This window comes from Penicillium arizonense (assembly GCF_001773325.1).
Source record: "Penicillium arizonense strain CBS 141311 chromosome Unknown PENARI_contig015, whole genome shotgun sequence".
In the NCBI taxonomy this organism is placed as follows: Eukaryota; Fungi; Ascomycota; class Eurotiomycetes; order Eurotiales; family Aspergillaceae; genus Penicillium; species Penicillium arizonense.
Genome location: NW_019173292.1, coordinates 395,494 through 420,302, shown reverse-complemented (window position 1 = coordinate 420,302; position 24,809 = coordinate 395,494). Strand labels below are relative to the sequence as shown.

Genomic DNA, 24,809 nt, shown 5'->3' with positions numbered 1-24,809 from the left:
GGAGTATACATCAATATATCTACATAACATGTGTAGTCCACTTTCAACGGGTTTCAGGAGCCTCGAATCGAATACGAGGAAGGTGGAGATGTCAATAATCGGTGAGCATTCGACCGCCAATTAATAAAATTAGTTCGGGTAAACGGATTGCGTCATGACTTCATTTGTCATTTTCTTTACTTTCTTTTCCAGGGAAATAAGCCGTATATCAGGAGAAGGTAAGGCGCCAGATCGACTTTCCAAGGTCCAAGAACGCCGTCACTCCGCCCTGATTGCAATGTTGGCGCTCAGGAGGTTTCATTACCGCCACCCGTATCTCATCACACTATTTCGGGACCGTGACGAGTATCGTGACAGGGGGAACGCAGAGAGCCGAGAGAACAGTTCTTTCGTCTCTTTGCGTATCTGAGTGCAAGGATCACGATTGGAATGGGACATAAGGTGGAGGATACTTACCCGACTAGGACAGAGAGCCGAGTAATGAAAAAGAAAAAGAAAAAGAAAAACAGCCGATACATAACAGTTAAGTAAATGAAGGGAGCACTCCCTAGTGAATGAGATATCAGTATTGCCTATGTATAAACCCCGTGATATGGCGATATCAGGCGAGTATTGATGGTTTACTGAATACTGGTAACTTACGTCATGGTCTCACAGTCTCGGGACTGCCGGATGGTAAACATACCGTATGGTCACAGCCTTACCACCGGGGCCATTTGAGTGCCCAAACACGCCAGATCGGCCAGTAATATTGAGTAATGGGGCAGTATCCCGCTACAGCCACTCACAGACCCACCAGACAAGGCGGTCGCTCACAGCGGCCAGTCAATCTCCTACAAGACTGCCCCATCCGCCCTTTTTTCGCCTTTCCCTTCATCTGCCTTCTCTCGTTGGTTGCCCGCTCCTGTTCAGTCCTCCAACCATCGCACAGCGCCCCCTTTCTAACACTATTCGTCGGGGGTAACCCTGTACTTACTACCTTAGGTGTCAATTTGAAGGTAAGATATTTGAATTGCATTTATGCTTGAGATTCCCAGACGCGTATGTTATTTGTCTATGCCTATATGTCACTTTACACTATTACACCCATTACACTGCTTTACTCTCATTTACACCTCGTTACTATCGAGCGGAACTGTCCGTGACACGCACAGAACCTCGTTGGCACGATTCCCCCCCATCTCTGGTCAAATCACAACCTTGGATCTCTTCCACGGAGATTATCTCTGTCCAATCTGTTCCACCGTGCCTAGTAAGGTAACGAGCTCCCCAAACAACGCGTGTGGGATTGGACTATTATCTATCTCCTCCCCTCTCTTATTGGTTCCGATTTACCCGCGCTTTGTGTTTCTCCCTGCACGCGTCCCTGACATTTACATCATCCCTCGTGGGTATCCAGTCGCAACTAACATACATCTAGTCGCGCTGATTCGCCGTTGAGCCGTATCTAGTCTTGCCTCAAATCTTCACCTGCTCCTGCAGAAGTCAAAAGGTATGTAGCTTCACTGCCAACGCATACATGCCCCAAGCCTTGGTCTAACCCGCCTTGGAATCCCAACGCCCCTCCACCTGGGTGCTCTCCGGACAACGCACCGAGCATTGGCTTCTCGCGTTGATTGGCCAGAAGGGACAATGCTAACCTTCATCTCTAGTCTCGCGCGGAGCCTAAAGGCGCAGTCTGACATCAAGGTTGCAAGTCAGCACCGCCTCAGATTCTACAGACGTGGCAGTGGAATTGTGTGAGCCTGCCGACCGTGCTGGAAGTAGCCACCACATTGTGGCATCATCAGGTCCTTGACAACGCATCAAGCATCGCGTCGAGGGGTACCCCCCGGCACTGCATCACAGCCCAACCACGTTACACCCGACAGTGGGAGTGTGGATTTGCACAAAAGAGCCAAAACCGCCGTTCGAGATAATTCTCACAGGCCCGCTTAAAGAGTTTCCTTTGACGACAGGCCAATACCTTTGTACGTGCCTGGTCCCTGTGCTGTTCTTCTCCATACCCCCACCCAATCCAGTGACCGCTCGGCGATGCGCTCGGCTGACGCGAAGACCCCCTGCAGACCTATCGTCGAATCACTAGCCGCATAGCCTTACGCTTGTGGTGACTCCCTCATTGCGCGCCCCGCGATATCGCTCTACACCAAACAAACGTCCCCGTCAACCTTGATCCGTCTTGACGTGCGACTCTAACTCAATCTGCTCGGTCTGATTGGTGACTTCAATCAATTGCCACTTTAGATCGATCTCTGAAACAGTGCTGCACGCCGTGTGAATCTATCACATTCTGTCATAATGGAGTATCCCCCACAGTATCAACAGTCCCATGGGCAACATCCCCACGCATCCTCTCACATCCCTGGTCCTTACCAAACCGGCGCGCCCAACGCTGGTCCTCCTGTCGGGTCCATGGCATCGCCTACCAACGCCCAGGCACCTATTCAACCACACTCCGCCCACCAGACCTCTCCCATCGTCCCATCGCAACCGCATTATCAACAAGCACAGAATGCATCCGGGGCCGTTCACCAACAGATGAACTTCCCTCAGGGCTATGGTGTCCCTACGGCTATGCCCCAGGGCTATGGCATCTCACCAACGCAGGCCGCCGCCATGGCCACCGCTGCTGCCTCGGGACAGTTCTACCCCATGCATCAGGATTCCATGGCCGGACAGATGGCGCCAGGACCCCGAGGCTCACCGCGCATGGCTAGCATGCAGATGAAACAGGATCGTAATCCCCGGTCTCCCCAGATGGGCGGTCAGATGCCCCCAATGGGATCACATGTCCAGATGCCGCCGAACCAACAGCTATCGCAACGTCGCATGAGCCATGTCGGCAGCCCCAATGCCCCCAACGCACAGGTGATGAGTCACGTCGGCCGACCCTCCATCGCACCCCCGCTACCCCAGACAGCCGTACAGAACCAGGCCTCCCCTGACATGGTCCCGAATAGCAACCAGGAAGAGTCGCCTTTGTACGTCAACGCCAAGCAATTCCACCGCATCTTGAAGCGCAGAGTAGCACGCCAAAAGCTCGAAGAGCAATTGCGCTTGACGTCCAAGGGTCGCAAGCCTTATCTCCACGAGTCACGACACAACCATGCCATGCGCCGACCCCGTGGGCCCGGTGGCCGTTTCTTGACAGCAGATGAAGTTGCCGCCATGGAGAAGCGCGTGGAGGCTGGCGAACCTGCCACTTTTGAGGATATCAGCAAGGACCTGGCGAAAGCGAACGGCGCCGGACAGAAGCGCAAGTCAAGCGAAGTCCATGATGACGTCGTGAGCTCCAAGAAGACGAAGACGACCGCCAGCGCTGATGGTAGTGAGCAAGACTCTGCTGACGCTTCGGATGAGGATGGTTGAGTGGTCAACCTCTCACATCACCAACAAGACGTCCTGACCTAGACGTCTAAGTCCAGTGATGTGAATACCTTTTCTTTTGTTTTTCATTTGTAGTCACGGCTTTATGGATGGATGTCTCGGACCTTTTCTCTAGCGAGCGATGTGTATGGATCACCTGTTTCTATGCTCTATGCCCCTTGATATGCTTTTTACCCTTTTCCCTTCTGATCTCACAATTTGCCCCTGATGTCTGTTTATAACCGCTACGCTGGGACGATTATTCTCTTCTCATTCCCCTCTTGTCCGATTGGTTTTTGGTTTTGTTTTTTTGTTCGTATTCCCCCTTCGATGATGGCTCCCCTCAGGCTGGAGGTGCCGTGTACAAGACAAGAATGACTTCAAGCATCCGAATCGATATCAACTATTCACTGTTGACGCGTTACGAAATTGTTGATTGGGTCTGGTCTGTTCTAGTATGGGATGTCAACTATCCACTACTATAGGGCTTCCCTGTATATCAACTACAACCCCTAACAAATGTCCACCAGTCTCAACGGTTCCCGATTGTCATTCCTCTTTTCTATTATCTACTTTCGCATACTCCCATCTCCAGGATCTACCTTTGACGCGTGGATTGTCAACATACCCCGGTCTTTTATCTATCTTTTTTCACTTATTGGTGTCTCGTGTTGCGGGTTTATTGGGTTTCATTTCCTTTCTCTCCGGCTGGGAAATATTAGAGAGGGCCTCCATCACTGGAAAAACAGATCGGTATCGGTATCGGGAAATCGGGTTTCGAAAGACTGGAACTGGAATTGGACTGGTCTGGATCTGCGACTGATTCGTGCTAAGAATATCATTCTGAATTTGAATATTGTTGCTTTCTTTTCTTAGCCTTGATTTTGGTTTGGTTGGGTGGATGTTGGGTTGTAGATCTATAAGACTGAGTTCGATGTGAATATAGGTTACTACTGTGCCATATGTTCCGTGTCTGAGTATTTACCCTTATCTTGGTCGTCCATGACTGTTTAGTCCTGTTACTACTTGATTATAGCACTTCCGACCTGATTATTGGATACATTCAGCGAAGGCGGGCAATGGAATCCGTTCACTGTCCATGTATATCATGCATTTGGTATCTAATCAAAACTCAGAAGGATGGATATTCTCCATGCCAAAATCCACATCATCGGAGCGATAACACAAACTCAAAGGTAACACCAGTCGCCAGCAACCGATGCCCACACTGTATCTACATAAACCCAAACTAACCCTTCAAACAGCTTCCCAGTCCATAGCATCAACCATAAATCCCCACCCATCCTCCTCATCAGCCTCCACCCCAGGCCCATCATCCGGCCGAATACATTTATCAACATGGTCCTTAGCACGCACATAAGATTCCTCCAAGCCCAGAAATATATCTGAAAGAATCCCCTCAAAATCAAAACTAGCCAGCGCAACAACCTCCTTCCGCTCCCCCTGCCGCTCCCTCTCCTCAGCAGTCAAATCAGCCGTCTTCCACCGATTCCTTAACTCCTTCGCGCGCTGCAACTGCGAATAAACAACTCCGCTCCCAAGAACCGGAGATAAAGGCGTAGACTGTTCCCGTAATGCTTCAAGGACATTGGCATGATACCGATGGACACTACCACCGCGCCCATTGCCATCAACACTAACGCCCCCGCCCCTCCCCGCCGAAACAGAAATATTAAAAACAGCAAGCAAATGCACAATAGCACGCTCAAGAAGCGCATAGTACTCATGGAAATCAATCTTGAACATTATCTCCGCGTGCACGACTTCACCCGGTTCAACGGCATCGGTCAGCGTTGCTAGTCTGTAGCCTTCGGCCAGGAAGGGAAGTTTCCAGCGGAGTCTTGCGACAATTTTCATGAAGCGAGATAACTCTTCTGCTGGTGATAAGAGGGTTCCTTGTTGATGTGGAGGTGGTCGATATGATGGTGGTGTGAATGCCGGGCTGGAGCTTCTTGTCCTGTGATTGTGGACATTGTGGATATTGGTGAATGTGTGCCGGGGTTGGTATCTTTCATTTGGCTGGGTTGTGTTTGGGGCCCAGCGGGAATTGAGTAGACTGCCCATTGTTTCTGGGATAAGATTGGATTGGGTGAGTGGTGTTGGCTGTGGTGGTGGTGATGCGAGTGGGTAAGTTTGAGCCAATCAACGGGCTCGGTTGGGTTTCATGGATATAGAGGGGAGTATATGGAGTAGGGATGAGGCGACTTTGCGGGATTGTCTTGGTTTGTTGCGAGTCGTTTAATGATAATTGTGCACGAGAGTGGACATGTGGATTGTACTTTGTATATGCTCTTGTCGTGTCTTGTGCTATAGCTGCTGAAACAAAGAAAGGCGGATGTTGGGGTTATGACGATGTTTTCAGGGTCTATAAATAGGCAATGCGCTTAACGCCTGCCATGACGGATAAATACCCTTGATGGGCAAATGGCTCCTATGGAGGAGAGAGGGAGAAGATGATAATAATTCTCAGTGGAGGAGCAGCAGACTAAATAGTCCTACTGGATGGATTAACTAGGACAAGCAAACAAAGGAGGCCAGATCGCAGAGGCAATCATGCCATGCCAATTAGTATCGTTCAATCTGACTATTTCATATCCCTTATTGATATAAACTGGCCTTTTTGTGTACCAACCAGAAAAGGGAGGAAAGGAACGACAAATTTCAAGGAAGCAAGCAATTGATCATCTATAGCGTTGACATCAAATATTTGAAGATACAGCCAAGTAAACAACCGCGTCATTATTAGAGTTGATATCTCAAATGCATAATTGACGCGTTACTCTCATCAAGTTGTAATGGTTCGCAACCCACATGATTGCTGTCAACCCTAGTTATAGATCATGCCTATTGGCATACGACCTATGTAATTTCCTAGGACAAAGAGCTTCTTAACCGTACTGAGGTATCCAAGTAGGGAACCGGGTCTATAACTCTCCCCTTCTGTTTGTCAACAGGAGTGGCTCTGCAAACGGTATCCCCATGCTAGGAGAATTGTAGATACGTACGCATCCCTGTTCTACCACAAGTTTCCGCAATCTATACATCGTCTTCACGGTACTTTCTTATTTCGCTCGTAGCTCCGCTATCCCGCGATAATCCTCTAACGATTCCGCAGAGAATCACTCATCCATGTTTTCACCTTCTTTCTCTCTCCGATTCACAACTGGAATATTGACATTGCTAACCCGATTTGTTCCTACCCGCAACCAGCCAATCAGCATCTGCCAGTCATCCCCGTCACGCCTTACCTCTTTGGGCAAAGCGCCAAGCTCTCTCCAGCTCTGTTCACCTCCTCGGCTTCTTCTTCTCTCATCAATCGCGTTTTCGCAGGCTTCTTGTAGGTGGCCCTCTTCTCTTTCAATTTGGCTTTCTCCCCCAGTCTCTTTTCTATCCCTGCTTTATCCCCTTCCACTTTCTTGCCACCGCTGCGCTTGTTGGCTCCTCTTATACGCATCTTTGACTGCTTGATATGGCTCTTGCGAGCTCCTTCAATTTATCTCTTTTATACCCCATACACCTGCTGCACGATGTCCCCAACGTCACCTTCCCTGGGACCCTCATTCCGGCAGCTGCGTGACCTTCTTTCATCTATTTCCCGAACACAATGCCTCTGTTATCCTTGAACTTTCTAGCCGCCACCGCTATCTCGTATGAAGTTGCTTGGTCTAACGTTGACGATACCGAATCTTAGCTTATTGCGCGGCTCCTCCCTCCCTCCTTTCGGATCGATCGCTTGAGACTGCTCCGTGCCTGTCTATTCATCCAGAGTCAGTCTTGGACCAATACTTGTGGCCAAGGCGCGTACTTTGGAAGATAACACCGGAAGCTTCGGAACAATGGATTCTTATGATGGTTTCGCTTCCCCCGGCAGAAGCCGCGAGGTTGACTCCTTCTCGGGACGCACCCCTGGGGATTCTTACAGACGTCGTTCTCCAGGTAAGAGACAAGCGTGTTGTTCGAAGACATGTGGAAGTTGACAATGAAGCAGCATCCCAGGATCGTCGACGCCCCCGTCCGCGCTCCCGCTCTCCTGTGATTGATCGCTATGAACCTTCGGACCGTCGTACTCACCGCGAGGACTTCTACAATGGCTCTCGTGAAAGTGCGGCCCGTGAGCGCGAAGACCGCCGACGTCCCCCTTCCCCAATGGCGGCCAACATTGACCGTTATGTTCCTGGACAAGATGGCGGAAAGCGCCCCCTTCCTACCAACCCGATGCCAAACCCTCTCAGCCTTGATTTCCAAGTGGGATTCAATTGGTTTGCCGAATGGTGGAGAGCCGAGCAAAATGTGACCGAGGAGAGGGAGCGTGTTCAAAGTGGTGGACGTCGGGTTCGAGGAGAGCGTGAGGCACGCGAGGATCGCGAGAAGGAACGTGCGCAAATCCAGGCGGCTTATGATTCATACAAGGTTGATCTGCAGGTCCGATTGGCCAGGTTGTTTGTTCAACAGCACCGCAACGAAGAATGGTTCAAAGAGCGCTATGTTCCCGAGATTCGTGATGCCCTTCGTGCTCGTCTCTTCCCTCTTCGCCAGGCTGCATATGAGCAGTGGCAGAGGGATATGGAGAACGATGTTTTCAGAGACTTCACACTTGAAGGTCTTTACAAGAATGACAGCGATGGTGCCGGAGGTGTGGTTGAGAAGGAAGAAGGCGAAACAACGGCTCCCACTGAAAACATGGGTGTCCTGGATCTGCTTCCAGTCCGTGGTGGAGAGCTTCGTGACGAAGCGCTCTCTCAGCCTGCCCTTCTTATCAAGACACTTGCGCCGAACGTCAGCCGTACTAAGATCGAGGAATTCTGCAAGGAGCATCTCGGGGAGGAGGATGGTGGCTTCAAGGGCCTCAGCCTGAGCGATCCAAACCCCTCCAAGAAGTTCCATCGTATGGGATGGATCATGTTACATCCCTCTGCCAACACCACGGTCGTGGAGCGAGGAGATGGACGCGAGGAGGAGCGCGAGGATATGGATCAGGATGCAGGTGCCAATGGAGCTACAGGCCCCGTTGCTGAGAGAGCTCTTGAAGCCGTAAATGACAAGACGATTCACGATGCTGTTCACGGCGACTTTGTCTGCCATGTCGGTATCCATGTTCCCGCGTTGCAACCACGCAAGAAAGCTCTGTGGGATTTATTCTCTGCACCCGAGCGAGTTGAGCGTGACCTTGAAATGGCCAGACGGTTGGTTTCCAAGTTGGACCTTGAAATGGGCAACGTGGACGGGCTCAGCAAGGTCGAGGAATATGTCGAGAATTTGCGTGGCAAGGGCGAGCTCCAGGCTCCTGCTACTGGACCAGTCAGCGTGAAACACTCAGACCAGGAAGAGGTCGAAGAAGGCGAAGAGAAGGAACCTCCTGCCGAGGAAGAGGTTGATGACGAGGACTTGACAGCAAAGAAAAAGACGCTGGACCTGCTTGTCGAATACCTCCGCCGCGTCTACAACTTCTGCTTCTTCTGTGTTTTCGAGAGTGATTCGGTTCATGAGCTCAGCCGCAAGTGCCCTGGAGGACATCTTCGTCGTCCACGTACTGGTCTTTCCACCCAGGCTAGGGAGGTTGCCCGAGCAAGTGCTCTTGGTCAGCCGTTCCCTGTCAAGAGAAAAGAACCTAGCGAGGAAGGAGAGGACCCCTCTTCTCCCGTTCAGGAGAAGCGATCTCAGCGGCACGGTTCTAAGTCGGAACAACAGTTGCAACGTGCCTTCAACTGGGTAAAGACTTTTGAGGACAAGCTGTTGCAGATCCTAGAACCCGAGAACGCTGATCTTGCCAAACTGGGTGGCAAGCCCGTGGAAGAAGCGCTTGAAGATGAACTCCTTAAGTATATGAAGCAGGAAGATGACTCCAAGTTCCGTTGCAAGGCACCAGAGTGCACTAAGCTTTTCAAAGCCCAGGAATTTTGGCGCAAGCATATTGAGAAGCGTCACACCGAATGGTTCGAAGGTATCAAAAACGATGTAAGTATTCACAGCATGTCCATGACATCCTTCATACTAACCTGATATCAGCTTGCACTTGTAAACGCTTACGTCCTGGACCCATCACGCATTGCTCCATCTCGATCCGACGCCAATAGCAACGGTCATTTCCCCCTTCCTGGCCACAACCAGGCCGGTACTCCTCGTGGCTTCAGCCTCTCCGGCATGCCTTACATGTCCAACAACAGCATGGCCAACTTCCCCGCAGGTAGCATGCCTATGATGGGTGCTGGCTGGAACACCAATGCAATGGGCCATGACAGCCACGGTCTGCACCAGCCAGGGGTTATGCGCCGTGGCCAACACCGTCACAACCGTCCAGGTCCCTACGACCGTCGCCGATTCAACGGCAACGGCAGATTGAGCCCTCCCCGCGGCATGTCCGGCATGTACGGTGGTCGCCCGGCCATAGTCCCAGCCGGCCACCCCGCCGCCAACATGGTCCCGCCAAACCCATTCCCAGACTCGATGGGCTCGAACGGCGGACCCATGCCACCCCGCGAAGCCGTCCAAGGCCGCAGCTTGAAGAGCTATGAGGATCTCGACGCAGTCGACGCCTCCGGCAGCGGCGAGTTGAACTACTAGATCAATCTTGACATCTACCACTCCCGATCTTATCCATTCTCTTGTTTTGTTTACCCTCTCCCTTTTCTCCTTTAGTTCTCTTTTTCAATCCTTCAACTGGCGATACGGCGCATAGGCAGGATGGCTGGAGGGTGATGGCCCCGACTTGCTTATTACTGATTTCCATGGCTTCCTCAATCTGTGAGGTTTGCTTTTACCATTTCTTTTTTGTTGTTTATCACTTCTTCCCCGTCGGGCTTTTCTTGTCTTCTTTATCTTTAGCATGTACAATATCCCTATTTTCAAAATCAGAAATTGAAGATCCAGATATCAGAAATCCTTTCCAACATTAGGTGTCTGCTGTCATAAAAATAGTGGGTATAATTTATACAAGCCCCATCTAGCAACCTCTTCCAAGATGCTAACCCAAGCTAAAATTCATTATAATAGTACATAAGACACCGGATACTCATAACCTAGGGCATCTGAATAACAACATCCTCCCCAGCATCCCTCCACTGAACCCCCATCCCCCGAATCCTTCGCTCACTAGCAAGAAACAGAAGCAGGTAAATATGCATGGCGACTTCGCCCCACGCATATACCTTCAGTGAAACAGGGACGGAGACAGCTATAGACTCTGTCATGTCCGAGTTCGGTGGAATTGTCGATTCACCTTCACTCGCCGGAGGAGATCGTTCTAGTATACACCATACGCCCCAGCCTGCTCGACCATCTTTTGAGATGAAGTCTGTGAGGAAGGTCCAGAATGTGTGGAAGGAGGGGAAGGGCCAGGTTTCCTCTTTTTCTTTTCGCTTTTCTGGTTCTCGTTCTCGTTCTCGTTCTTGTTCTTTTGAGGTTGTGCTTGAGCGTTGGGTTTGGGGCGACTCAATGTTGAACTGTATAAACCAATGCCCGCGTTCCAGGGGATCTAGATCCCTTGTTTGATGGGTTGGTTTATAAGTACGCTCTGGCCTGAGACGGTCCGTGAGCATGCGTAGGGTTGGTGTTATATGTGTTGTGAAGGGGGCTGTTGAGATTGGAGGTTGGGGGGCGTGGATTTCAAGAGGGAGGGTTGTGAGGTTGACGGTGGGAGGATGATGGAGAGGGGGAGTGGTAGTGGAAGGAGTAGTGGTAGTGGTAGTGGTAGTAGTAGTGGCAGTGGATGTGAGAGTCAGGGGTTTTGGATGTGGAATAACAGGGGTCAGTATAGGGGAATCATTGCTCTCGTCGCAAGTCGACTCCTCAATCGAACTCGATATAGGAATGGGATTGAGAGCATCTCCTGTGGCGACATGTACATGTTGCACAGGGTGGATATCGATATCAGCGGGCGGATCCGTTGCAGAGTGGGAATCCCGACGTGTGATATCAGATTCAGCTGCAGGAGAGACATAGACTTGCGCAACATGGTCCTGTACAGGAAGGGTCTGTGTCTGTGTCTGAGTCTGTGGCTGTATGCAACGCCTTTTGGAGAGTGGGTAAGCCTGCAGCGGAGACAATATTTCTGCAAAAGCCGGGCCCGAGCCTAATAGTTCATCGGGTTCTGGATCTGGAGCGACGATCTCGGGCTGAGAATCTGGAATCACGCTGATGAGACTCTCGAGCGAGTCGAAGTCTCGACCAGGGACGTGATGATCGCCCGGGTTTTGTAGATCATTGTCACGCTCACTTTCGGGGACCGAGTGACGATCTGGGAATATCTCCAATGCGGGCCGGGACGCCTCCCGCAATATCGGGGAGGCCTCGTGTTGGGAAATTGACTTAGGGGACTTAGGGAGGAGATCCGAGGCGGATACTTGATGCGAGTGATGATCCCTGATATCTGCCTCCGTGCCTGAGATTGGGTGGCGCGAGGCACATTGGAAGCTCAGGATGGCGGCCACTTGGGCCCGGTAGCGTGCGTCGTCTCGCACGGAACTGGGGGCCGTGACATGAACGAGAATTTCATCCATTGGACATATAGAGGACTAGAGGCGATCAGTCCCTGTCGGTCTCTGCAAGTTTGGCAGAGTATTTGTCAGAGTTCCAAATGCTCCGTTCCCCCAGAACCATTGGGAGATGTGGTAGGGTGATTGGAGGAGCCTTTGGACTCATCACAAGGTTGAACCGGGTACTTTCCAGGTACTTCCTCGGTCGCTGTGATCAGACGGTAGAGCGAGGTACCATCCGGGTAACTGCCCACCCCCAACGCCTTTTAAGACTTGCAATTGGGGGTTATTAGTCTGTAAGTAGAATTTAGTCTGTAGTGGGAGGATACCACTTGTGGAGATAGATCGAAACGCCTTTGCATAATTCGTTTGTACTGTAAAATAAGTGAAGATCCATCTACCTATACGAGCATTGTCCTCCGTACTTATCACATCCACTTCCCACTTCTCTTCTTCACCTCTCTCAACTCTTCCCCTTCATACGCGATATCCGCTCTATTCTCACTGTCACATTCTCCTTGCCTATCCCTTCATCATGGCCGGTGGGGTCTACCCGATGGACCACTCCATACAGTATGGTAAGTGCAATTTTCCATGCCCTGGTGTCTGTTTGGTGAGCCCATCTCTGCTATTCGATCTGCTGGTCAATCTCGTCTCCAATCTGCTTTCCGTGTGGTCTCCAAGCGCTTTTCAGTTGGTGTAGCCTGATTTTTCTCAATGAAAATGGCCCGTGTTTTGCGATCGGGGAACGCTTGGTCACAGCTCTCCTCGATCTCAGCGGATCGAGCAGACAGTCGCAATTGCCCACGATGTCTCGATTATCGCGCTGGCTGGTGACTCTGGCGGAGCTCGGAAACCCCGGAGTCAAGCTCAACGGGGGTTCCCCGAGTCTCGCCACCCAAGCTATCCAGATTGGATTGTGGCTTTCCCGACCGTTGGCCCGGGCCTTATCAACAGCCACCCAATCCATTTACTTCCCCACGATTTGTGACCTTGACACTGACTTTTATGCGCCGTTGCATCTCCGGCTAGGTCCTTGGCCCCGGAGTGTACGGTGCAGCTGATCACAGAGGAACCGTCCACCCCATCATCTAAAGGTTTCGGTACGGAGTTGTTCAAGATGTTCGGTGGAGGAGGAGGACAGCAGCAAGCTCCCAAGAAAACAACCCGAGGTGATTGATCTCCATCTGTCTCGCACAACCGGACCCCGCTCAACCTTTCTAGATGGCCAAATGCCCAAACGCCGTGGACCCAAGCCGGATAGCAAGCCTGCATTGACCAGGCGACAAGAGCTGAACCGCCAGGCTCAGAGGTACACACCCCGGATTTTTCCATTCCACAGACCAGGACTGATTGCCCTAGGACGCATCGCGAACGAAAGGAGCAATATATGCGGAATTTGGAGACGGAAGTGTTGCGGTTGAAGGAGGCATACACCACCGAGATCGCCGAGGCCAATGCGAATGCCCAGCAGCAACGAGAGATCATTCATGCAATCCGGGACGAGAATGAAATCTTGCGAGAGATCTTAGCCGCACATGGAATCCAATACGAAGCCGATCTGGAGCGCCGTCGAGCGGAGCGGCCCCCGATGGTCGGCTACCAATCTAGTCCTGTTGGTGGCAGCAGCACTGCATCCGCATCGCAGATTGCAGGCTTCACTCACTCGGCCAGCAACCACAACACGACGCCTGCCACCACGATATCATCCTCTGGCATGAGCCCGCTTCACAATACCGCCGATCACTCCCACCCCGAGGTGTCGCCTCCAATCGGGTATGCGCCTCAACAGCAAGTATATCAGACCAGCCCAGGCGCGCAACCCATGGGTATGGATCGGTCGTCATGCGCACCAGTCGATTCCGTGCAGCCCATGCCTCGTATAAGCGGTGTCTTCGAAAGTGACCCGCAACTACAGGTTGACTTTATCCTAACGTATGTCCTCCAGCCCAGCCTGACAAACAAAGACACTAACCACCCTACCCACAGCCTCGAAGGCCCTTGCCGCGAACACACAGACTACCTCTGCCGCCGTTCAGTCACAGAAGCCGATGACGAGGATATGCCGTTCTCAGGCCATGCTCTGATGGCAACATGCCCACCACCGAGCTACATCGCCAAAACAACCCACGAACAACCATACCCCCACAAAGCCCCCGACCTCCCGCATGCAAACTTAAGCACTCTCCTCAACCTCAGTCGCCAGCTCGTCACCGATGGCCAAATTACACCCATTATGGCCCTACAATGCCTTAAGAACCACGAGTTGTACACTACCCTCCGCCGCGAAGACGTCAAGATCATCATAGATACCCTCAACACTAAAGTCCGCTGCTACGGCTTCGGCGCAGTTGTCGAGGATTTTGAGTTGATTGATTGTCTGAGCAGTGTTCTCGGCACCAAGGTCGATCTCGGCATGTCTGGCACAGCCGATGAGTCGATGTATGGCTAAGCAATTGGCGATTCAAGCAACGAAGAACGATTATGATATTATGCCTGAAAATTGTGATTTCCTTTATTATGGAGTGTTTCGGAGCTTTGTTTGCAGTTTGGTCTGGCTTCGACGTTGACTTGACCTGATTTCACTTTGGCTGCGATTGTGAACTGTCTGAATTATCTTCTCTACTTTACATTTTCTCTGCCCCGCTTCCTTCCATCTCCTTCTCTTCGACACTCACTCGTTGAGCGGGTTGTATATAAAGTGAACATTGCCCTACGCGATCGTGTACCTCGACCCTCAAGAGTGTCTACCCTTATTTTTGCTTTCATTCTTCTGTGTTTGCTCCTCATATCTGATCTGTCCCGTCAATTGGTCACCCTGGTGGCTACCAATGATACTATCATACTAACTTTTATATCTTCAACACTAAACATCCCACCTCTTACATACAACGACAGAACTACCTAGGTACATATGTAACCCTAACCTCACCTAAGTACATTAAGTACATTAAGCCACCAACCAATAACCTACTCTGCGCCTCTTAGCCTCCGTGGCTGCATCAATCCCTGTAACATGCATAATCAGGAACAAGCCATAAAACATAAACGATCCGAGGAAATTAGATGCAGGGGTTAACTGGTACGGAGTACAAAGGTAGCTCGATTGTGGAACCCGAGTTTGGAGAGAAGTGGTTATACAAAGTGCAATTGCACTGCATGTTGTAATGTTAAATTGACTTTTGGCTTCTTCGCCATGTACAAATTCTGTCTGTGTGGAACAAGACGAAAGATTGAGTTTGTAAATAGAGTGAAGGAAGTAGTGTGTTCATTAAATATTATTGGCCAGACAATACTCTTCATCTCAAATCACGCGCAATTCCTAATACCTAGGCGGCCCTCTGGCCTCCAATGCGGTCATTTTCGGCGTCAATTTCACAGGTCCTCAGATTCTATGTGTACCTATGATTGATACCTTAGCTTTTGGTGGATAGGGGTATGTACATGTATTTCGGGGATTTTAATGGTCTTGTTGACGTAGTATGGAATGATAGTAATGAACTTCTCATTCTATTGGACGTAGATGTAACGTTTAGTAAAGTGAAGCAAGCAATATAAATCAAATTTTAGGTAGAGTACGTATGCACATTCAACAACATAAGTCATCCAAAAGTTTACTCATCATCAGACTTCTCATCAGACTGCTCAACCTCAACCTCAGCCTCATCATCCTCCTCAAAGGTAGTGGGAGGGACACTGTAGAGACGGAGGACCGACTTGTTAGGGTCCTTGATCAGAACGTACTTCTTAACCTTATCAGCAGGCTCATCAGAGTCAAGCGTGCGAATACGGTCAACAATAGTACGAACAATACCCCAACCGTTACCGAGGTTCAAGTTCATCTGGGTTGCGAACTCCTTAGGCTTGTAGCCGACAACACCCAGGACGACGTGGGAAGCTGCGGAGCGGGGGTTAACACGGGAAACGAAACCCAGTTTCATGCCGTCGGCCTTGGCCAGGATAGCCTGGGTAGTCCAGCGAGCGAGCTTGGAGGAGTTGTTCTTCATTTCGGTGGCGAGGACGGCACCGCGCTGCGAGACCAGCTTGCTGCGCCAGTCCAGGGCACCGCCGGAGCCCTGGGCCTTGGGGTCGAACTCGTTCAGGGCCTTGATGGTCAACTGCTGGTCCTCTGAGCCGGTGGGGCCGCCCTTCATGACGGCGTCGACCTCGGTACGGACGATCATGGAGACGGGCTCTTCGTCGCGCTCCAGGGAGATGTCGAAGCGGCGGTACTTGTAGCCCTTTGAGGCAAGGGGCTCGGTTTCCTCGGCCTCGTCGTAGAAGGGGTTGGGCTTGGCGAAGGAGACCTTCTGCTGCTCGGACTCAATCAGGGTCTGCAGGGCGAAGTTGTGGTTGATGATGGTTGCTTCCATGGCCAGGGCGCCTGGGGTGTTGATCTGCTCCTGCTTGCCGGCGGCCTCGGCGACCTCGAGAGGGGCGTCGACGGCGTTTTCGTTGACGCTGACGAGGTCGAAGGAGGCACCGTCGCGCTTGTCGAAGTAGATCTTGTCGCCCTGGTGGACGATGACGATGTCCCAGGAGTAAACGCTGCGGGTGGCGCACATCAGCATGGAGAGGATATCGGAGGTAGCGAAGACGGTAGCGGCGTTCTTCTCGGCCAGCTCGTTGATGACGGGATCCTGGGAGGTGGTGACGTTGTAGGCGGCACGGTCGAGGGCCTGGATTCTGCGCTCGGCGTTCTTAACAGGGGCTCTGTCGTAGGACTTGTCGTAGTAGTGGAGGAAACCGTAAGAGTCGAGGTCCTCACCCTCGGGGGCATCGAGGTTCAGCTTGGACAGACGGCTGAAGTCGACTTCCTCGAGCATGGTCCAGTCGGGACGGATGTTGACGGAGGGCTCACGGATGCGCTGGGGCTTGTCGTAGTCTCTCCAGCCGAAACGACGGCCACCACGGCCACCACGGCCGCCGCGGCTGTCGTAGTAGCCACCTTGCTGGCCACGACCAGCGGCACCGACACGCTGGAAACCACCGCGTCCACCGCGCTGGTTCATAGCACCACGCTGGCCACCACGGCCACGGAAAACAGTGCCACCGCCACGACCGAAAGTGCGCTTCTGGGTGCGGGTGTTGTCAACGACGGAGAAGGAGGACTCGTCCTCGGCGGTAGCAACACTGAACAGGTTGGTGGCACCGGCACCGTAGGCCTGCTGGTCTATTCAACGAGTTAGCTGATGTTCAACAATGGCAGAGGGGCAGAAAAAAAAAGCCGTCAAAGGACATACCTCTGAAACCGCGGTTGTATTGAGGACGCTGGTTCTGGCGCTCCTTGGATTCAGCAGTCCAGTCAGCCATACGGCCGAGCTTGTCGCCCTTGGAGAAAGGAGCGTAAGGCACGCCCGAGAGCATGTTGTCGGCAGAGGTGGAGGGGCCCCAGCAGTCCTCCGCAGGGAGGGCGGCCACCAAATCGGCGATAGAAGTGGGAGCCATTTTGATTATGATAGAGTATTATGCGCTGGGCAAATACTCAAAAAAATCAAAAAGGAAGAGAGGTTGGTTGGTCGAACTGTCAATGTGGAGATTAATTGAGGGAAGTTTTTTGTGTCGCGAGGCTGTGGCGGTGTGTACAAGAGCGCCACACCTGGGCAACACCGCCACATCTGTCCATATTGACGGCCATCTTTTTGGCTTCGTCTTCATTTTGCTGGCGAGCAGGCCATTCTGTTTATGCCCCTGTTCACTCAGAAATGGCCATGAGATACTGTATTTCCGACCCATGAGTGATACTTTACCAAAAATGGCTGGACTTGCAACTGCCCATGAGCTTATCTTCTCACCGACCACATTCCTCGGTGCATGAGGTTGATGATTATCGTCAATTATTGATCCCAAGGATTAACCAAGACATGATCGACTCAAAATGCAGGCAGAAGGGGGACAGGCGATATCTACATTCTGTTCACGTAACTGTTTCAGCAGGCACTTATCTCCATGATGACAACGAAGTGAAGCCAAGATGAGGCCAAGAATATGGAGCCTCGCTTATACAGTAATCGACATTGACTATGGTAGATCGAATGTTACCAAGTCCTGTGGGACTTCCAATGCTCTGGTCGGTGTTCAATCAACGACTTCAGGCTTATCTCCGGCTCCTTTTCGCTCCTTTCGGTTCCAACCGCATCACGCGCCATGACAAATTATGCACACAACAGGGATCGTAAGCAGTTCATATTTGCTTGGCCTATTATCAGTTGACTTTGCTTTTAATAGGTCGAACAATGCACTGTTCCTGTACCTTACGTCGGATCGACATTGTGAGTTTGACCCGACGCAGATCATCTTGATATTCGGATCCACTGATAGGGGCTCCCGGAGAACTGATGGAGAGAAAGAACCGGAGACCCGCTGGCTATTTCGTCCCTACATGACCTTGGAACCAGTGATATCGGCAGTTTAATGACAATTGAGCAGCCAAGAATGATCGACAGCCAAGAAACTCGTGTAGAGTTCACGGAAACTTATACATTGTCAACTCAATCTATGGAACCGGTCTACGCTTCCGGTACCTACTGTTCCTGCATTTTTGCGCCTCGGTCCGTGGTCGCAGCTCTTAGGTTGCCTCAATGGGCACCAACTGCTATCTAGAGTTTTGTAGATCCTTTAGGCCGATGACACGGAGAGTCCATTGTCTACAGCTCACAACCGGTTATTCCAAGTATCTGTGCTCGGTGATGACAATACCCAATTTTGCGAAATAGGAGAAGCTCGGAAGCAATTGATGCCCTAGGTATACCACTGCAAAATCTATATAAGGATCAAATATTCCATAGCTTTGAACATCACTCACAACTACAGCTTTCAATCTTTTACGAAGAACATCCTTTCTCTTCTCCAAACCACCAACCAACCAATCCATCAAAATGAGATTCTCCGTCCTCTCCGTCCTCTCCCTCGTCGGTGCCGGCATGGTTTCCGCTATGCCCCAGGATGGTGGCCTGATGCAACGCGGCTCCAAGTGTATCAAGCCTATCCTCTGCTGTGGTACCCTGACCACCCCTCTCGACTCCACTGTCGACCCCATCCTTGAGGAGCTTGGCGTTAATGCCGCCGAGGTCGTTGGATCCATCGGTCTTCTCTGTATGTCTACCTTGATACATCGTTCGGTTCTCAATCAATCTAACCCATGACAGGCCACGCCTACGAGGCTGACAAGTGTGACAATGCGCCCCAGTGCTGCTCTGAGGCCAACCTCCTGGTGCGTGATGACTATAGTTTGAAGAAAACCTTTTGTGGAAGCGGTATTAACATATTCATAGGGTGGCACTGTCGCTCTCGGATGCGCTGATCTCGAGTAATCAATCTAGTCAAGAACCGGATTATCGGAACGAACACTTGACAGCTTAGCTGGTGGAGGTGTACATTATTTTTCCCTGGCTACAGCCCATTTTCTTCTTATATTTATCTAATAGAAATATAATACTGTGCAGTTACCTGTCAAACATTGCTTTATGCGTGCGAGTCATTTATGCTACATTAAGTCTAATTATATGGTCCCTAATGGTCTTTATACGCATCTAGTATATACGCACGCAGCCACGAGTATCGAGGCTTGTCAACCTCCTGATCTATGATTGGCCCCTTCATGCAATGGCCCAACCCACTGCTACCCCACGTCCTCTACTCTGTTGTCATCATTTTATCAAGTAGTCTCGTTGACCTCGTGTCGACCAGATATATTACGAATGCAGGCCTCAGACGTATCATGACAACCACCGATTCTCTCTTTCACAACCTTCCCACTGAGCTACTGGAAATTATATTCAACAATCTTCGACGACTCCTAGGTTCACTTCGAAGCCTTGCGCGGACGTCTCGCAGATTTTATAACATCATCATTCCAATTTTATATTCGTCGATATGTTTGCGGAACTCAAACTCCGGCGAGAAGTTTGCAGAAGCGGTACAAAATAGCCCTGCACTATCTTCCCTTGTGGGGGAGCTACAGGTCCATTACCACCATGAACGCATCGACAAAGTCCACGATCACTCCTTGATGCTCTATTTGAACTAAAGAATCTAGAAGCGTTGAGACTACGAAGCGTACCTTTAGATTGTGCCCTAGAGGAGCAAAGCAACCGGCTCTTAGGCATCTTCGTCCCGAGAAGCGAAATTGTTGAAATGAGATTAGGCTCTGCGATTGCTGGACACAGGTTACGCTCTTGTAAGTCTTCATGTAGCGTCTGATACGTGTGAGTGAATTCATTAACCTAGCTTAGTATATCTGGGAGTAGCATTCAAGGGTAACAATAGAGACTGGTGGATCCTGGGTGAAAACGAAATTGTATTCTTTATGGAAATTCTTGAGAACTTTGCATCCAAGAAGCAAAAATTGACCCCTTACACCCGAGGCCATTTGCGTCAAGAGCACCCTTGAAAAAAACAACTCTCAAAGAGCTGACCCTACTCAACTGCGACGTTTCATCAAATACCCTTAGAGAGATTCTCACATTGGTCGATCGCCTCAAAAAGTTTACTTTCAAAGGCAAAAAGGATTGGAATTTCATTTTTCCGCCTGGGTTTGATCCACGTCGATGTAAAGAAGCTTACATACGAGCTTTGGCAACATGCACCTCGAATACTTTAGAGTATCTCGACCTCGATATTTGCGAAAGGAAACCTTAGTCCGATTTCACCAGTCTGGAGCATCTGAAGCATCTAACAACCTCCGCAAGTATATTCCATCCAAAGGGATAGGACACGGCCATCAACATATCTGGGGGACTACTTCCTGCAAGCTTGGAAACCCTTTTCTTAAAAGACTTCGACAACGAAGGCCTACGGATAGATGAGTTGATTGGAATGCTGAAGAAAGGACAGCTTCCAAATCTGCGTACTATCCAATTTGCGGCGTTTTACGATTCTGACGAGTTTGATAACTGGGAGACTATGAAGGACGATGGCTGAAGCCATGATAGTGAACAATTGTGGCAACATGATATTGAGCTCTCCGTTGATCGCTGTTATGATACATCGCCAATGCCTGAGAATGAGGACTGGCCATGCGACTGCTGGACGTATCACCACAAAGCGGAAGGCTTGGTGCTCCTGTGAAAGACTAGTAAAGGTGCGTATGGTTGATGAAAGTGAATCTAGGTATAGGTACATCAACGTCCAACTCTTTCAATGAGTCCTCAACTTGGATATAGCAAAAAGGCATATATAGAAGTAAAAATTAAATAATAACATTAAAAGCGGCTCATTTTCCCTTAGCCAAGCATCGCCACCAATGTCACAATCAATGAAGCAAAGACCTGAATCATTGGGAATTGGGTGGCGGCAGAGGCGGCACCAGTGTACACGGCATTCACAGCGCTACTCGAGGTGAAGACAGCGGCCGTGGTCATTCCGCTGGGATATGTGCTCTGGACCCACGCATGAGTCGAAGATGCAGAGGCAGTCCGGTTACTTGAAGCCCCGGCACCGAAGTGTTGGACGTAGAGGCCGGGGGTTCCGGTGGGTTGAGCAATGCCAGTCTGCGTCATCACAATGGTGTTGACATACCCTGTGCAGGTACCATCATCGGAACAGGATTCGACAGCGAGTGTGGTGGTGTATGTGGCGCCTGCGTTTGAGCTTTCACCAGAGCGAGAGCTTGTAGGTTCAGATTTTGTCGGGCCAGTATAGCCATATTCAGATCCGGCAGTGGTATCCTGGACTGAGGTTCCTGTCTCGGTAGCTTGGGCATTTGCTACAGTCACAGTAGGAGCGACAGCATCAGCCCCTTCAACAGGGAGAGTTGTGTACACTGGAGACACAGGGTAAACAGTGGTTGCAACAGCAACAGTCTGAACAGTTGCAGAGGTGGTCTGCGATCTCAAGGGGCAGTTGGTCACAGATTCAGGGCAGGCAAGGATGGTAGCTGTGCGCGTGGCATAGATGGTGGAAGTAGTGAGCTGGGAACCACCGTTACCATTGCTCCCGGGTACCTGGATAGCAGATGGCGAGGTCATAGCCTGAGTTGCTACGGTGTCAGCAGTAGCAGTGGCATCAGCCACGGGGCAGACAGTAGTGGAAACGACCAACGTCTCAGTGGTCAGATAGGTTGTCTTCGATCTCAATGGGCAGTGGGCGACCAACGATGGGCATGCAGTGATAGTGGCTGTCCGAATGCTGTAGACTGTAGATGTTGTGAAGCCCGGGACATTGTTGCCAGAGCAGGAGTCACCAGAATTTCCAGTAACAGATGGAGAGGAAGGCACAGTCTGTGTAGCACTGCTACCCTCAGTGACAGGGCAGATCGTGGTGGATACAACGATTGTCTCTGTGGTTACGAAGGTTGACTTGGAACTAGCAGGGCAGTTGACAACTGTAGAGGGGCATGCGGTGATGGTGGCTGTGCGAGTAGAGAGAACCGTCGAGGTAGTCAATTGCAATGTAGAAGATCCAGATACAGTAACAGCCCCCAGAGAGGAGCCCGACTGAGACACGGACGGTGTGAATGTGGAGACAGGAACGACAATTGTTGTTGTAGGCGCAGATGAAGCTTCAGAGATACTGGCCTGCGAGGACCTCTGCTCAGTGGCCGACAACCCACTGGATTGCGGCACTCCAGAGGAGCTGAGTCCAACATGGGTAGTGGAAGCCTTGGGAACAGGGATCGAAACAAGACTTGAAGAAGTTGGGATAGCTCCAGAGGAAGAAGGCGAGCATGAGCTGCGATGGGGTAGAGGTCTGGAGATGTGGCTCCAATGCGGGTGAGGAACCAGCGAATGGCTAGGGAATGGTCTCACATAAGGAGCGGACGAGGCTTTTGGTGGCGAGGTAATAACCGACACGGACGAAGGAGTCGCACTTGAGAAGGGAATAGCTGATGAAGAAGGAGCCTCCTTAAAAGCGGGAGCAGACGAGGAAACACGAGCGCTGCAGGGCTTGCGGCTTGGTAAGGGCCTTGATATATGAGTCCAATGATGGTGATGATGACTGTGTATCACAGTAACACTTGTGCTGACCCAGAAGAAGTCAAAGCAAGACTCGATTGTAAAAGGAATGTGGCGAGGATCCATCTTCGAAGTAGAAAATGACCCATCTTGATAAAGGCCAATGACTTAAAGAGTGACTGTAAGAGAACGACAAATCTGCAAAGAGCAAAACATAAAAGGGGCGACCAAGCAACCACGAAAGAATGACTGATGCGAACTAAAAGAAGCCATGTGCTCCTGTATATAGATCGTTTTCTCGCTTATGGTTTCCTGTTTGTCGCGTACGGACAACGCCGACGAAGGGACAAAACTAAATTGACGATAAAGAATGAAAAGGATCTGGTTACTGGTTCTAATCAGCACTATTGTACGCCCGATGGGTCGCTGATTGCATGGTTTGTGTCGTGAAGTTGGCCATGGTGAAATTAGCCGGCGGCAATCTCCACTTGGCACAAAGAGAAGTATATAGTCCGAGCGAGAGCAACTCCCCCCAAAACATTGGAAAACATAACTTTTAATTCAATATGTCATTCAATCGCTTTGTTTTTGCTGCAGTCCTTTTGCTTGGTCAGGTCTCCGCCAGAAGCTCCGCCGCCAGCTCCCAAGTGGCCAGCAGTCAAGTCCATATCCACACAGCCGACTGTAGGACACATCTGGGTACTAGCTCGGTGAAGACAGTTCCTACTACTACGATCACTCGTACTTACCACAATCCTTTTCCTGTTGTTGTCTTCACGACAACCCAGGACACTGTCACACTGACTCCTGCTGTGCCAAGCGAGATCGTCACGGACTATCAAACCACAACACTCATCTCCACCGCTGATACCATCACTGATACGTTTTCAACTACCTCGACTGAATATGACACTGCAACTCTCACTCTGACTCCTGCTCTTATTACGGCGACTGTCGTCACCACCGTCTCTTCTACCAGTACTAGCACCTCCACTGTCGGCACCTCTGCAGGCTTCATCCCTGTCGCGGATACTATTCCTACCTCTACCGTGTACAAGCGCTCCTTGGAACAAGAGGCACTGGATCAATGCTCCCCATGGGTTGACGATTACGAGTACCCTCAAGAGGTTGTCTGCCACGAGAAAAGGATTATCAAGACTACAACAGTCTCGACAGTCACTGGATCACCCGCCACTGTCACTGCGGCCACTCCTTCTACCACAATCACTGTGACCATCACCATCACCAGTAGCTTAGTGGTTCTTCCTTCAGACGTCTCTACCACCCTGAGCTATAGTACCACCTCCACCATCACCGAGACATCCTACGGCGCTGCTGAGACGGATACCATCACTTCCACCTCTACTGTCCTTGCCCGTGTGACTACTACTGCCTTCTATGCCGCCTGCGCAACCAACAACATTGCTAGCAACCCTCTCTCTTCCAACTTCGGCTCTTTCGCTGGCCAGTACATCTATTCTCTCACTTTCACCCATGTCCCCGGTGAAACCCTTACCGTTGGAAACACTGACAGCGCATATGACTGCTGTGTTAGCTGCATCGAGACCTCTAACTGTGCTATGTCCTACTACTACTCGACTACAGCTGTGAAATTCTGCTACAAGATTGGAACAACCAGTTGCTCGACCTCTTCTACTTACGGCACAGCTGGTATTCAACGCTCCTTTACCAATGTCCAAGTCTCCAACGGAAATTGTGGACAAATCAAGGGAGTTTCGGTCTAATATTGTGATGAAATTTTATTGTATATTAAATGGGAATGGACTACATATTGAGAATGTGCTTGGAACATGTACCTTATCCTAATTTCGTCGCCTTTGTCGCTTGCCATGTTCCAGGTCCATAGAAGTTCAGATAGACTATTTAATTAAATTTTTGTGATTCCCGAAATTTCTCTATAGAGCAAAGTGTGGGACAACATGTTGCGAGGGCTTCAGTAGCTTTTGTCAATTTTGATTTAGGCAGGTGCATGCCAGTTGCTGTCAGTATCATAACCATTTTTATTAAATGACGGCGTTGGTTCTTTTGCATTGAT

General features: G+C 50.6%; 9 protein-coding genes across 9 annotated transcripts; 5 read left to right on the top strand and 4 right to left on the bottom strand.

Moving 5' to 3' along the window:
* Positions 1-2,298: 2,298 nt before the first annotated feature.
* On the top strand, positions 2,299-3,369 carry hapB (CCAAT-binding transcription factor subunit HAPB; the record flags this gene model as incomplete). Its single annotated transcript, XM_022633755.1, has 1 exon — positions 2,299-3,369. The coding sequence occupies one exon, from the start codon at positions 2,299-2,301 to the stop codon at positions 3,367-3,369; it is 1,071 nt and encodes a 356-aa protein (XP_022486364.1).
* A 1,254-nt stretch (positions 3,370-4,623) lies between these two features.
* Positions 4,624-5,451, bottom strand: PENARI_c015G03344 (uncharacterized protein; the record flags this gene model as incomplete). The annotated part of the gene is made up of 1 exon (XM_022633731.1): positions 4,624-5,451. The coding sequence occupies one exon, from the start codon at positions 5,449-5,451 to the stop codon at positions 4,624-4,626; it is 828 nt and encodes a 275-aa protein (XP_022486346.1).
* Positions 5,452-6,991: 1,540 nt separating this feature from the next.
* On the top strand, positions 6,992-9,948 carry PENARI_c015G11094 (putative arsenite resistance protein Ars2; the record flags this gene model as incomplete). Its single annotated transcript, XM_022633906.1, has 4 exons — positions 6,992-7,035; positions 7,154-7,323; positions 7,376-9,342; positions 9,394-9,948. 4 exons carry the CDS (start codon positions 6,992-6,994, stop codon positions 9,946-9,948), a joined length of 2,736 nt encoding a protein of 911 aa, XP_022486452.1.
* A 455-nt stretch (positions 9,949-10,403) lies between these two features.
* Positions 10,404-11,882, bottom strand: PENARI_c015G10511 (uncharacterized protein; the record flags this gene model as incomplete). The annotated part of the gene is made up of 1 exon (XM_022633887.1): positions 10,404-11,882. The coding sequence occupies one exon, from the start codon at positions 11,880-11,882 to the stop codon at positions 10,404-10,406; it is 1,479 nt and encodes a 492-aa protein (XP_022486235.1).
* A 1,096-nt stretch (positions 11,883-12,978) lies between these two features.
* On the top strand, positions 12,979-14,310 carry flbB (the record flags this gene model as incomplete). The annotated part of the gene is made up of 4 exons (XM_022633735.1): positions 12,979-13,030; positions 13,083-13,170; positions 13,221-13,793; positions 13,848-14,310. 4 exons carry the CDS (start codon positions 12,979-12,981, stop codon positions 14,308-14,310), a joined length of 1,176 nt encoding a protein of 391 aa, XP_022486331.1.
* A 1,162-nt stretch (positions 14,311-15,472) lies between these two features.
* PENARI_c015G01683 (eukaryotic translation initiation factor 3 subunit D) lies at positions 15,473-17,306 on the bottom strand (the record flags this gene model as incomplete). Its single annotated transcript, XM_022633695.1, has 2 exons — positions 15,473-17,031; positions 17,102-17,306. 2 exons carry the CDS (start codon positions 17,304-17,306, stop codon positions 15,473-15,475), a joined length of 1,764 nt encoding a protein of 587 aa, XP_022486357.1.
* Positions 17,307-18,736: 1,430 nt separating this feature from the next.
* On the top strand, positions 18,737-19,171 carry PENARI_c015G10580 (hydrophobin family protein; the record flags this gene model as incomplete). The annotated part of the gene is made up of 3 exons (XM_022633890.1): positions 18,737-18,953; positions 19,007-19,071; positions 19,133-19,171. The coding sequence occupies 3 exons, from the start codon at positions 18,737-18,739 to the stop codon at positions 19,169-19,171; spliced, it is 321 nt and encodes a 106-aa protein (XP_022486378.1).
* A 1,911-nt stretch (positions 19,172-21,082) lies between these two features.
* PENARI_c015G01165 (uncharacterized protein) lies at positions 21,083-22,879 on the bottom strand (the record flags this gene model as incomplete). Its single annotated transcript, XM_022633681.1, has 1 exon — positions 21,083-22,879. The coding sequence occupies one exon, from the start codon at positions 22,877-22,879 to the stop codon at positions 21,083-21,085; it is 1,797 nt and encodes a 598-aa protein (XP_022486227.1).
* A 440-nt stretch (positions 22,880-23,319) lies between these two features.
* PENARI_c015G10218 (uncharacterized protein) lies at positions 23,320-24,498 on the top strand (the record flags this gene model as incomplete). Its single annotated transcript, XM_022633883.1, has 1 exon — positions 23,320-24,498. The coding sequence occupies one exon, from the start codon at positions 23,320-23,322 to the stop codon at positions 24,496-24,498; it is 1,179 nt and encodes a 392-aa protein (XP_022486389.1).
* Between the last annotated feature and the right edge of the window lie 311 nt (positions 24,499-24,809).